This window comes from Clinocottus analis, unplaced genomic scaffold (assembly GCF_023055335.1).
Source record: "Clinocottus analis isolate CAN_PGR_092001 unplaced genomic scaffold, fCliAna1.0.p SCAF_20, whole genome shotgun sequence".
In the NCBI taxonomy this organism is placed as follows: Eukaryota; Metazoa; Chordata; class Actinopteri; order Perciformes; family Cottidae; genus Clinocottus; species Clinocottus analis.
The window spans coordinates 2,218,477-2,231,903 of NW_027175932.1; the positions used below are offsets into that span (position 1 = coordinate 2,218,477).

The following is a 13,427-nucleotide window of genomic DNA, read 5'->3' on the forward strand; positions in this document are numbered from 1 at the left end:
AAAAACAGGAAAGTCATATCATAAAAGAAATCTTCAAACTAAATGAGATCAGACGGTCACACCAGGAGCAAAGGCAGAAAACAACATAACTCTCCCTGCGAGTCCTAATTAGAGGATTCTTCATTCATAACTAACAAGTTCTGTGAAATCTCCAGCAATCCTGTGAAACCAGATTGCGGCTCCTTGATCTATTTACTGACTCTAAATCCTGTCTTGTTATTCCTATCGATTGTATTACAAGCGCGACGACGCACCACAGCTATGGAGCGGTAATGGAATTTATTGTGCCGGCGTTACTACGAGACTGGACTTGTTATGAAGATGTGGGGCTGCGTATTGTCTTGGAAATGTCACAGCGATCCTGCAGCACTAATCATGAAGCGATGCCGCTGATCTATTTCAGGATCCTCATCGTCACGGCGGAGGACAGAAGCTCCTCTAGTGTTAACCCTGAGACACACGGCTGTCCTTACGGAGTTCAACTCCAGTTAAGCTGCACAGAAAATGCTTTGAAGACAACAACTATTCATCCACCATCAAAGTAAACAACAACTTGTTAGGGTTGGGTTAGATTTTAAACATCCCAAATACCGTAAAAGTTGGGTTACAAGCCGCTACTACCTTCGGTGGGTATCCCCGCTAGCTCCCCGCTGTAGCCAGCTAGCGCTACTTCTAGCTCTCCGCTAGCACTGCTGCTTGCTCAGCACTAGCGCTGCTGTGGAGAGCTAGCTGACTGTCTTAGTTTAATGCTACTTCCGGGAACTTTAATGATGTTGGCGCCCCCTGTTCTTGAAAGTGGTAGTGTCTCTGAGCACCACAGTAACTTTAATGTGCCAGCGAGCTAACAGTTGCTAATTAGCACTCAAGTATGATCGTAAAGTAAATAATTAAAACTTTGACTTGGAGCAAAACGGTAACGACTCACCAAAAATGATTGAAACATAATATTTGACTTTAAACAAAGTGCTATCACCATTTTATTAGCATTACATGAGGTCTACTTATAGCGTGACAATGCTAATGACATCATCACCATAGTATGCGACATCCAAGTATCTTTATATACTTTTTACACCGAGTAATATTGTGACAGCTTGTTTTCACGTCTTTCGTCTCCGATGTCAACAAACAGAACAAACACAACCACAATCTGTTTTGCAAAATATGCTTTTACTAAGGAAAATACTCTCTATTCATCTGAAAGCAAAGAGACAGGAGTGGCTTTTACACTGAAGCGACATGGAAATCAAAGATGATTTTGAAAGAAAAAAACGCTCTCCACCGGCAAGACATTTGGTTTCTCAGCAGCGAGGAACGTGGTTGTGTCACCAATGCATCCCAACGTACAGATTTAACAACAAATCCTCGCCAATCTTTCCACTGATTGATCTACAAGGCACACAAATATGAGACAGAGATATACAAATATTGTTTTCTAGTCTCTAAACACAACTGTTGTTTATTTCTGTGGACAGTTTGATTCAGCCTCAGTTTGTATAATATAATTTCTGACGTTTCCTCCCCCCACCCCCCACCCACTTAAATATCTTCACTTTCCACAAATTAAATGTTCATATTTACAACGTGGATGTGAAGAAAGTGAACCGTCTGTAACACACATGAAAGAACATGTTTCATTAAAGCTTAGAAATAAAAGAAAAAACGTAATACACTTTTAAACAATTAACACTTTTAAAGCCATGATGTGTAATTTATAAACTAAATCCAACAGGACAAACTGTGAAAGTGAAGCATCGTCACGTTCATAATTTATCAACAACATCCCATCCAAAATAAACTCATGAATGAATTATAGATTGGTTTATAAACTACAGGCCCCACACACATTTAGACTTGCTTATTTATTCACAACTTATATTTACAAAAATAGATTTTTTTTTTCAATTTCTGCTGAAGAAAGTTTTTTTTTTGGCAAATGCAGAGCAGATAAAGACTCTTGGAGCTGAGCGTGAAAGAGTTAAAGGCAGAAGCATCGCAGGAGTAAAGGCCAGAAAAAGTTCACTCTGTGGCTCCTTCGCACATTTAAAGTTAAAGTTTGATGTTTGGCTAATGGTTTTTAACTAGATTGTAACCCTGTAGTCAGGATTACTTATGACAAAATAGCTGCAGATGTGCAGATGCACACTTAAAAACATCCCAAATACCGTAAAAGTCGGGTTACAAGCCGCTCCGACCTTCGGTGGGTGTCCCTGCTAGCTCCTCGCTGTAGCCAGCTCGCTCTCCGCTAGTGCTGCTGATAATTCTCAGTTAGCGCTCTGCTAGCTCCTGGACAACCGCCAAAGGTACCGGGACTAGCCCTGGCTCGACACCCGACGCGGGCAGCGGGGACGCGGGCAACAGCAGCTAACGAGGAGCTAGCAGCTAGCGAGGAGCTAGTAGCTAGCGAGGAGCTAGCAGCAGCTAGCTCCTCGCAAGAGTATGACTACAGTATGACTTTTTTTTTTTTAAATGAGCGCAGGAACCTTGAGCGAAGGCCTCAATGTATGAAATGTTGTCAGCTGAGAATATAAAACAATATATAAAAGAGAACAATACAAATAAAATATAACACAAAATATATTATGACCACAAACACGTATCAAAATGGGATGTATGCCTCACTGAAATGGAATAAAAACATTTAATATTAAAAGAACTATCAAAGAGCAATAATTTTTATGAAAATAAAATAAAAAAAAGGTTTCTATAAATACAAAGGTTCTCCGTCAGTGTCCTGTAAAAAGCCTCACATGTCATATTTTAATATACTTTCCACTGGAATAAATCAAAATATATATTTGAATTCATCACAATGTGATTGAAACCAGATACAACTGATGAGTTGACTCATGTACAAAATATTCAGTGCAACTTCACTTCAGAAATTAAGGCAACCAGCCTCTTTATTATTATTAATATTATTATTAGCATTATTGTTGTTGTTGTTACTACAGTGTATCTGTTTAAGCAGAGATGGAACAATCATCAGTGGCAACTACTGTATGAGGTTTGCTCCAGGACACTGAACCACTCTCTACGGGGTCAAAGGTCACCGCGAGGGCTTTCGGGTCGTTGACGTGAACTTCAGGACGTCTCGTTGACCGTCCGCTCCAGCTGCAACACTTTACTGCTCTCGTTCGTCCTCTGCTCCAGAGACCTGAGGGGCGAAGATCAGACGTGTGATCCAGGTTATACACATATAACGTCTATGAAGTATGCAGCTAAATATGAAGCTAGCCACATGCCGCTCCTAACTTCGGTGGGTGTCCCTGCTAGCTAGCTCTCTGCTGTAGCCAGCTAGCTCCCTACTAGCCCTGCGCTAGCTAGCTGCTCGCTCCCAAACCACCAAAGGTAGCGAACCAGTACATTCAGTAAAAGTATTGTAATGTTGTTCATTCATGTGGAGTCGTTTGTTTTACTGCAAATATTAAAATCATGAACTCAGAGTTTTGTGACATTAATTCAACGTCCTGCGAGTTCACCTGTGCAGGTCCAGCAGCAGCTTTTCGGCCGTCTGCGTGTCGTTGCTTGTATTCCTGAAGGGCGGGTGTGTTTCCGCCATGCCGGGCTCCACGGACATCTTCTGTTGCTCCGAGCGCCGCCACGCCGCCAGGACGACGGCCGTGGTCTCCTCCCATTGGTCGGGATACTCGCCGCCCAGACCGAGGAGCTGCGGCTGCTCGTCCTCGAAGGTCGACAACAGATTCCTCGACTTCACTGAAAAGAGAACCAAGGACATTTGTGATTGAGGCAATATGTGTCGATATATCACTTTGTGTGTGTGTGTGTGTGTGTGTGTGTGTGTGTGTGTGTGTGTGTGTGTGCGCATGTGTCAAGAAAAATATATCTGGTCTCTATTATAAATGTGTGTGTGTGTGTGTGTGTATTTGCGGAAGTGTGTGCATGCATATGTGTGTGCATGGGCGCGCATGTGTGTGTGTGTGTGTATGCGCGCACGTGTGTGTGTGCGTATGTGCATATGTCAAGAAAAAGATATCTGGTCTCTATTATAAGTGTGTGTGTGTGTGTGTGTGTGTGTGTGTGTGGGAGGTAACAGAGGATGTAGTGAAAGGTCAGCTCTTGTAATCAGCAGCGTTCTCTCAGCGCAGCGCTGGAGGTGGAATCTGATTATTGCCGATGTTTAAATAATGGAGCAGTTTCATAAGCGGGGAACTGATGACTCATTACGACACAGCGGGAGGAACCGTTGGGCTGACAGCTGTTTACAGCCAATAATAACAGGACGCCATCTTTTCTGTCTCAGGGAAAATATATTTCTTTATTTCAACCACCTGTTTAATGTGTGTTTAGAGTGTAACTACCTGTTGTTGTGTGTGTAGAGTGTAACCACCTGGTTAATGTGTGTGTAGAGTGTTATTGTGTGTGTAGTGTGTTGTGTGTGTACCTGTCGTTGTGTAGGAATCTTTGACGGCGTGCTGTTTGGAAGCGAGGCCGGTCTCAGTGATGGTGGAGCACGGAGTCAAACCGCCGGGGTAGAAGCTCCCCAAAAACAGAGCGAAACACAACACGACCACCTAGAGAGAGAGAGAGAGAGAGAGAGAGAGAGAGAGAGAGAGAGAGAGAGAGAGAGAGAGAGAGAGAGAGAGAGAGTAAATACATTATGAATCAATGCTAAGCAGCTAATGAATGGAAACAGATGTTTTCAATTCAATATTGTAATCAATGTTTCATCACAACAGTCTTGTTAGCACACACACACACACACACACACACACACACACACACACACACACACAGTGCAGTACCATTAGGCAGGATGATGTCTGGGTGCCGGCCATCCTGCAGGATTTGGGGACTTTACCAGCCACCAGCGCCTGCAGAGACTGCAGCTGTTGTAACAGAGACCTGAGGAAGAAACACACACACAAGTTAGACACATCGTCTAGACACTTTGTCACTTAAGACGCAGAAACACAGAAAAATAAAGTTTCAGTCGGATAAATACCAAACCTAAGTGCATTTCCTAAATCATGCATTTATTTATTGACATATTATTAATAGTTAACAGTGAATATCACGTTAAATGCAATACTTTAACTTCTTCTAACCCCGTTAGTATTCAAATAAAACAAGGGAAGGATGTGTTCTGTGGTTCGCTTCATTAAAAAAGACATGCACACATTATCCAGGTGCAGCAACACACACACACAAACACACACACACACACACACACAAATGCAAGTGGTTCATTTAACTTTCAGACAGGAACAATGAAGCCCACTTTAACCACTGAGTGGGAAACAAGACCCCAAACAGCTGTGTTCCAGTCAGCTGTACGTACACACACACACACACACACGCGCGCGCGCGCAGCTCATCCGTGCATAACGGGAGCGAACAACAGCGTCTGAATTGAAGCAGCTCGAGCATTTCGCATTAAAAACCAGCCTCTTGGTTATGCATGAGGCTGCAAAACTGCCTATGAAGCGATCTACAGGGAGCGCTTGATTCGATCATAAAAGTGTTTCCCCGACACGTCGCCCCCCTCCTCCCCCCACCGACGCTGTGTGTGATAAAAAAAACACAAACAAACGCCTTTTAAAGGACCGTAGAAACATAAAAGGTGGATATGAACATGAAGATGTGGCAACAGGTGAAGCAGCAAAATGCTCACAGATCATTTACCAGAGACCAGAGCTGAGGATGTATGAATGTATGAGTGTATGAGAGTATGAGTGTATGAATGTATGAGTGTATGAATGTATGAGTGTATGAGAGTATGAGTGTATGAATGTATGAGTGTATGAATGTATGAGTGTATGAGAGTATGAATGTATGAGTGTATGAATGTATGAGTGTATGAATGTATGAGCTATGAATGTGTTGTTCTTACTTGTTGGTGCACTCCAGAGTTTCCACTTTCCTGCGTAGCTCGTTGTTTTCGTTGGAGCAGTTCTCCACCCTGTGGCGAGACAGAGTACTGCAGGCTCAGCGACCGGCATCAATGTACATTTATTACATTATACATTTATTATATTTATCCACCTGGCAACTAACGAACTAATGGGAAATGATCCAAATAGTTTAGAAATAGAAGATTATTCATGAATGAAATTGATAGAAGGACAAACAGTGATTCCTTTCCATGTGCTTGTGTTTCAGTCATTTTTATGTCCTGGTGTCTCTGTAATGATGAAGAATGAAGAAGAGGAGGACTTACTTCTTCTCCAGAGCGTCCATGTACTCTTTCTTCTTCCTGCGACTCTCTTGAGCCGAAATCTAAAAGACGAAGAGGAAAACATTGGGAGAAGGAAGCACAAAAGATTGTACAGACACTATGAAGTTTATTTTCATCATCTTCTCTTCAGAGCAGAAATGTCACCATGACATTTAATTCACAATAAACGCCTGTAATGGACCTCTTATATTAGATTTAATAATCCTTTATTAGTCCTGCAGTGATGAAAGTTGCAGGATTAAAGTGCACACAAGAGACACAGTAACAAAACTAAACAAGTCGTACTTGTGAGCAGATCCTCAATAAACAATCCGGATGTCTATAAACCGGCCCGAGGGACTCGTGCTCGCACCTTATTCTTGATCTTCCTGCGGATCTTCTTCAGCGCTTTCTCCTCGGCTTTGGTGAGCGGCAGCTTGGTGGGCACCGGGTAACCTTCTGCCACCAGCGTGCGGCGCTCCTCCTCCGTCAGCATCAGAGGGCCCGAGCCCTGCAGCTTCTACACACACACACACACACACACACACACACACACACACACACACACACACACAACAGCAACAGTTATTTGTTTGTTACGATGAACATCCTTACACACAGAATTACAATAAACTTCAGGTAAAACAACACGACGTGAAGAAGCAAAGCGTGGCTCACGTGGGCGGCGGTGAGCAGCGGCGAGTTGGACAGGGAGGAGGCGGCGCGCGGCGACGCCTTCAGGCCGGCCGGCGGGGGAGGGGCGGGGCTGGTGGGGGAGGCGGGGCAGGACAGACTGGGCGGCGCGTGGACGGGGCTCTGGCTGCCCTCCGAGTCGCTGCCGTGGGAGCTGGGAGGAGTGGGAGGCATCTGCAGCGCCTCCAGGCCTGAAACGACCAGGAGTCTAAATACACTTGTTGCTGAGGGCGCAGTGACAGCTACTGTCCAGCAGGGGGCCTCGCAGCATCAGGTAACAATGAGAGGGTGAAAAGGGTTCAGTTCTCACCTTTGGGTGACAGATTGAGGAACTGGTCCACTTCATGAGGCTCCAGTTTAATCTGAGGGATGATGTTCTCCTCTTTTATCTGAGGACCAGAGAAGAGAGGCGACCGGGTGAGAAACTGCAGGAAATAAAAGGTTTTTCATCTTTGATGTCGAAGCTGAACTCACCTTGAAGCCTTTGCCCTGTTTGTGGCTGCTGACTGGGGGCGGGGCTGGAGCGGTGGCGGTGGCCACAGGGGCGGCGACCACGGCGGGGACCACAGCGGGGCCCTCGGGCGCCTGGGGCCCGTCGCTGGTGGCCAGAGAGAGCGAGAGGGCGGGCAAGAGGGAGGGAGTCTCACACAGGAAGCCGTCCATGACTTCCTCCTGCTCCATCGGCCAATCAGCAGAGTCGCCATCAGACTCTGAGGCACAGGAGACGGATTTTAGATTCATTTATTCATATTTTGAATGAAAATAAAATAAAAACTATTATAATAATAATAAATGAATAGAACAAATTACATATTAAACCAATATTTAAATTAAAATAATATATATATAAATTATAAAAAATACAATAAAAATAAAGTGGGAAATAATTATTATTATTATCATTATGCTTTTTTTTATTATTTTTTTTTTTATTATTTCGCATTTAAATTTGATCATATTTCTAATAATAATACTAATCATTATTCAGATAAATAAATAGAATATATTAAATACACATAAAGTATTTAAATGAATATAATAATTAAATAATAATGTATATGACACTAAAATGCAATAAAAATAAAATACTAAAATAATAATCTGCGCTCACCTGCGTCGCTGCCTTGCTCTCCGGTCAGGTGCGACAGCGGCGACTGCGGCCGGCTGTCCCCGCACAGCGAGTAGCTGTGCTCGGCCGTGATGTGCGGCGGCAGCGGGGACGACGGGGACAGCTCGCCGCCGTCCTCGCCCTCCATGGCCTCCACGCCGCCTCTCACCCCCGACAGGAAGGGGTCGCTGAGCAGCTGGCCCAGCAAAGCATCCTGGGAAAGATCGTCCAGGAGCTCGGAGAAGTGCTGCAGGAAGAGAAGAAGAGGAAAAACATTTCAGACAAAGATGGAGTCTGAGACGGCGTGAAGGTTTCCCCTCAGGGAACAATGAAGACGACAATTAAAAACTAGTAAAAGTGTCTTTCACAGTGAAGAAGATAAACCTTCCTCCTCTTAATCTACTCTTTCATCCCTCCATCATCGTCCTCCTCTCCACATTCCTGTCTTTTCTGTCCGTCTCTCAACCATAGAACCTGCAGGTGACGAGGTGATGACACGCTGACATCTGTTTGCTCACTTTAACTCATAAAAACTACAAAATAAAAGCCCTGTACTCACTTTCACTCATAAAAACTCATAAAATCTACAAAATAAAAACCCTGCCCTCACTCGAACTCATACCCCTGAGAAAGTGAACATATTTCTGATGTAACTCCAGCTGCTCAAGATTCTGTTGCCGGGCAGAAATGAAATATTGGCTCAGCCAATGAGAAGGGAATAAACAATTTAAATGGAACACACATGAAACTGTCGACTGAGGAAAGGAAAGGAACAAGGAAACGTTTTTCATGAGGAACATTTCAGACGTAGAACGTTTAAAAAGACAGAAGTAAGAAAAACAAAAGAGGAAAGAAAAGTTTCAAAAGACATTAAATCTGTAGTCTAACAAACTGCAGATTTAATTAAGGAAAGAGATTAAAAAGTAAAAGAAGAACAAAGGAAGGATTGAAGGGAAAAGAAAGGGGGAGAAAAGATGGAAGGAAAGTATAGGATCAAAAGGAAAGGAAAGAAAAGAAGAAATGGGATGGAAGGAAGAAAAGGAAAGGAAGAAGGAAGAATAGAAGGATAGAGGGGAAAGGAAAGAAGTAAAAAAGGAAAGGGAAGAAAGGAAAGGATTAAAAGGAAAGTAAACAAGGACAAGAAGGGCAGGAAGGAAGGAAGGAAGGAAGGAAGGAAAGGAGGAAGAGGGGAGTAGAAGAAAGGGAGAAAGAAATGAAGGAAGGAGTGAAATAAGGGAAAGAGAGTGAAAAAGGGAAGGATGGAAGAAAGGAAGTGAAATCTTCCATTCAGACATATTTTGTTTTGTTCCGTCAGACGAGAGAGAAACCAAGATGGAGGAAACAGGAGGAGGCCGAACGCCACACATGTGGCTTCAATTACAGGCTGAGAGACTTTCTATCACACACACACACACACACACACACACACACACACACACACACACACACACACACAGAGTGAAATGAACTGCATAAACACACAGCACGCTCCTGCCACTTCATGCTGCCCTATAAGGCTGCTGTTTCAGGCCTGTGTGTGTGTGTGTGTGTGTGTGTGTGTGTGTGTGTGTGTGTGTGTGAGAGATGCAAACACGGACAGCGTACTGTGAATCCACTCAAGGAGGGAAGACAAATATTTACACATTTATCCATCAGATGGGCTCATTTTCATCTCTCAGCCGAGTAAAGAGTGCACGTACGAGTGTGCACGAGCCGGTCACACATTTACAGCAGTTCACAACGCTTTACTGCGTCTCCTGTTTGGTAAAGTTCTGTATGTTTTTTGGATGATCAGGAAGTGAGGTTTCAGCTGGAAAAGAGGAGAAAAGAGGGTGTGGTTTTTGGGAGGAGTAATTACAGACAAAAAACAATCTTTCAAAAAAAAAAAAAAGGCATATTTTGTGGGTTTAAATGACCTTTGACATCGACTTTTTCTGTCTGCAGCTTATGGAGGCAATTCAATAACCTTAAAACCGCCAGTGAATCTAAAATAAACATCCATGAAAAGGCTTGGAAAATAAAAAAAAGTCTTTTTTTAGAATAAAATGAACCCAGCGATACTCGTCTGTACATTCAGGGGAGCGATGCCAACAGCGGCGGGCAACTTTTAACGATGCTAATAATGCCAAATAAACATATATATGTGAAAAAATAAAAAGATCTTTACTCTATTTAAAGTTTGTTTTTGATTTTCCACCATCTAAACCATATAGTTTGTAACTAATGGCTTTCAATGGAGAATAAAACCATCTACTGTTACTCTACAGATCAATATAAACCATTAATAAGAAGCTCGACCACCAATAATCATCGTAAATCTGCATGCTAATGAGAGAGCTGCAGAACTTGCCTCAGAAACATCATATTTTGACATTTTGTTCCTCATCAAAGTAAAGCCGTGATACTGGTCTACACGTCAGTGGGTGCGTTGCACACGAGAGCAGGTGAGAGCTAGTTCGGCGTACTTTAAAACTCCGCTAACTTGTAGCTCTCGGCTAGCTCACAGTGCCGGCCTTTCACAGGGAGAGAGGTGAACGAGGCCTGGTGTTGTTGAAGGAAAAGGGAGAGGTCCACCTCTGCAGAACTGCACCAAAGACACATCACAGTGAGGGCCGGCACACACTGCCTGTCATTTTCTACCAGTGGGAGTGTGTGTGGTTGGGGTTCGAGTGTGTAGCCCATCTCACACACACACACACACACACACACACACACACACACACACACACACACACACACACACACACACACACACGACAGAAACCTCTTTGTCTTTCGCAGACCGACACAGAGGTGTTATTTGGGGTCGAATGTAACTCGACCTTCTTTTCGGCGGCTGGGAAACAGAAGCCGAAGCCGAAATGGGAAGAGAGGAAAAAACACAACTGGGAGTGTTGAACTGGAACTGGGACAAGAAGCCGTAACCACCAGGGAGGAGCAGCGCTGGAGACAAAGAGGCTCCACTCATGTTCTTTTTTATCAAAACGCTGCGGGAGGACGTCGCTGAAAGTGCAGATTGTTATCTTTTAATGAAGGAAACGCAGAGAGGTTTATCTCTTTCGATGCTTTCAGAAGTTCTGCTGCACTTTTAATAATCTGATCTTAATAGAAATCTGAGGCGGAAAACTCTCCTGAAACAATCAGAAGCAGAACTGTGTGTGAATTAGTTTGAGTCGAATAATAAATCAAGAGAAAAGTTATATAGACTTCTATACAACCAGAGCAGTCGCCCCCTGGTGGTCGGTAGAGAGAATGCAGCTTTAGCACAAACTTTTAGAGTTGTTTGAGATATTTCTTAAGTGGAGGATCAATTTCCTCAAACAAAAGATCTCCCAGGCAGAGTGGCGAGTGATGAGGCTTCACAATAAAAGCCTCGCCAGCTGTGTTGGTCACTCGTTGGCAGTTAAATGAGCGGTGTGGGAGTAGAAGAGGAGAGGAAGGAATGTCCTGCAACTCTTCCGTTAAATAATAGGATGTCTGTTTTAACCGTTAATGACCAGCGGCTTAAACTTCAGAGGAGGGAAGAGGGGGGACGTTTGATGATGTAACACCTCCCCTTCCCCTGAAGAGCCAAACACAGATGTGAGAGAGTCCTGGTATTGCTAATGACACACACACACACACACACACACACACACACACACACACACACACACACACACACACACACACACACACACACAGGCTCACACAGAACCAAGGGTCATCTCCCTGGAGAGTGTGTGTCAGTGTGTGTGTGTGTGTACCTTGTCCTGGACTCATCTGTGTGTACTTTTGCTGAAGATACAACTTCACAAACACAATAATAAAAAGACACACACATGGAGTCATGTCAAGATAAACTGGATGACTCATTCGTTTGGTTTGGGTCCATGTTGAGGAACATCATAAACGGATTAAACAAGTATTAAAGTCCTACTAAGTCACAGATACATTTATAATTAGTAACTAATGTTAATGTTTAATAGATCATTTCCATTCATAAGAAGTCAACTAAACATTCATGAATCACAGGAAATGAAAGTCTCTTTCTACCTGCAGAACTTGCTTTGAAAACATCCTGTTTTTACATTTTCTTCCGTATAAAAGTAATCTAGTGATACTTGACTCTGCACCCATGGGTGCCCTGTCACCATGAGCAGGAAATAGCTAATTCAGCATATTTTTAATGACGCTAACTTTTAAAAAATGTAAACTTTTAAAACCGATACGTGTCAATAAGTCATTTTGAAGGCTCACTTTCTAATAAGCTATCAACTCATGTTCAAATTTAATACAAAATCCTGACAACTACTGGATGGAGACTTCTTTAAATAATTAAACTCAGCTGCTTTAAACTTTAATTTGTAGTAATAAGACACTACAACAGGACTCTGCCTCTTTTAGAGAAGATCACCATCAAAGCAAACTGATTAAGGAGGATAAATACCAACCTGGCAACCCAGAATTTGTTTTTATTCATGGTTTATATAAAGCAATACTACATTATGTCTTTAATATTAACATTTACATGTCACATCCTCATATTTGAGCGCAGGTGGTGGAAACCAGCCGAGAGAGAGAAGGAAAGCTTGTTACTAAAATTTTAAAAAAGCATATTTCGGTTTCAGTGATCGGTTTCAACAGTATTTTGTCACTGAAGAGAAAAAGCGACTCGTTCTTAGTTTCCCAGCCGAGTCTAAAGACTCTCAAACTAATCAAGTTCCTCTGCATTCTTCGCTGGTTCCCACCGTTCTAGTTCCCACCGTTCTAGTTCCCAAAACACTTTAAAAAGAGCACACCAAACCTCCCCATCCTCATAGTCCTGCAGCTGTGAGTGCAGCGAGTATCTGCTGGAATGCTAACAATGTGAGCGAGCACTTGAAGCTCATGCGTAGAAACTTTGTCTGCAGAGCGCTGGAGATTCCTTCAGTGGCTCTAAGCCTGAATGCCATCTTTGTTTGAGTCTCCTCGATGACTTCAGAAGCTAAAACTGAGGCAGCAAACTGCTGTTTGAGCAGTTTAAAGAGCTAATAACAATATGTTTATGCACAATAATGTGCACAATGTTAGTGCATCAAATACACCGGCAGCTTTTAAGCTACTATTATGTTGTTTATTCCAGTTTTTAGTGTGTGGGCACGCCCACATTAAGCCATAAAGCGTTTTTGACAAAAAGGCATTGGCGGTTTCTATATTTAATATTTCGGTCCGAAATGAAAGTGAACGACGCCGTCTCCCACGTGGACGTGATGTCAAACCGGGTCTGTTCTGTATGGAAGCACATTGGCGCCACAAAAAAATAAAATAAAAAGTATGACGCCATCAACAGTAGGCGTGCGCACTTACTATCTCATAATTTGGACTTATTATCTCATAATTTGGACTTATTATCTCATAATTTTGAAAAAAAATTACGTTTTTTTTATTGACTTTATATTATTATTATTTGACAATAAAAATAATTAT

The 13,427-nt window shown here is 42.9% G+C and overlaps 1 protein-coding gene across 1 annotated transcript in view; it reads right to left on the reverse strand.

The window, feature by feature from the left end:
- Positions 1–1,046: 1,046 nt before the first annotated feature.
- The window catches only part of creb3l2 (cAMP responsive element binding protein 3-like 2), a 23,386-nt gene continuing 11,005 nt past the window's right edge, over positions 1,047–13,427 (reverse strand). Inside the window, exons 3-13 of the mRNA XM_068586674.1 lie at positions 7,983–8,226; positions 7,346–7,581; positions 7,182–7,260; positions 6,857–7,062; positions 6,552–6,698; positions 6,182–6,240; positions 5,855–5,923; positions 4,767–4,866; positions 4,406–4,535; positions 3,483–3,717; positions 1,047–3,157 (exon numbers count right to left, since the gene is read on the reverse strand). Coding sequence (XP_068442775.1) covers positions 3,085–3,157; positions 3,483–3,717; positions 4,406–4,535; positions 4,767–4,866; positions 5,855–5,923; positions 6,182–6,240; positions 6,552–6,698; positions 6,857–7,062; positions 7,182–7,260; positions 7,346–7,581; positions 7,983–8,226 — 1,578 coding nt within the window. The 3' untranslated portion in view covers positions 1,047–3,084. The remainder of the gene's footprint in view (positions 3,158–3,482; positions 3,718–4,405; positions 4,536–4,766; positions 4,867–5,854; positions 5,924–6,181; positions 6,241–6,551; positions 6,699–6,856; positions 7,063–7,181; positions 7,261–7,345; positions 7,582–7,982; positions 8,227–13,427) is intronic.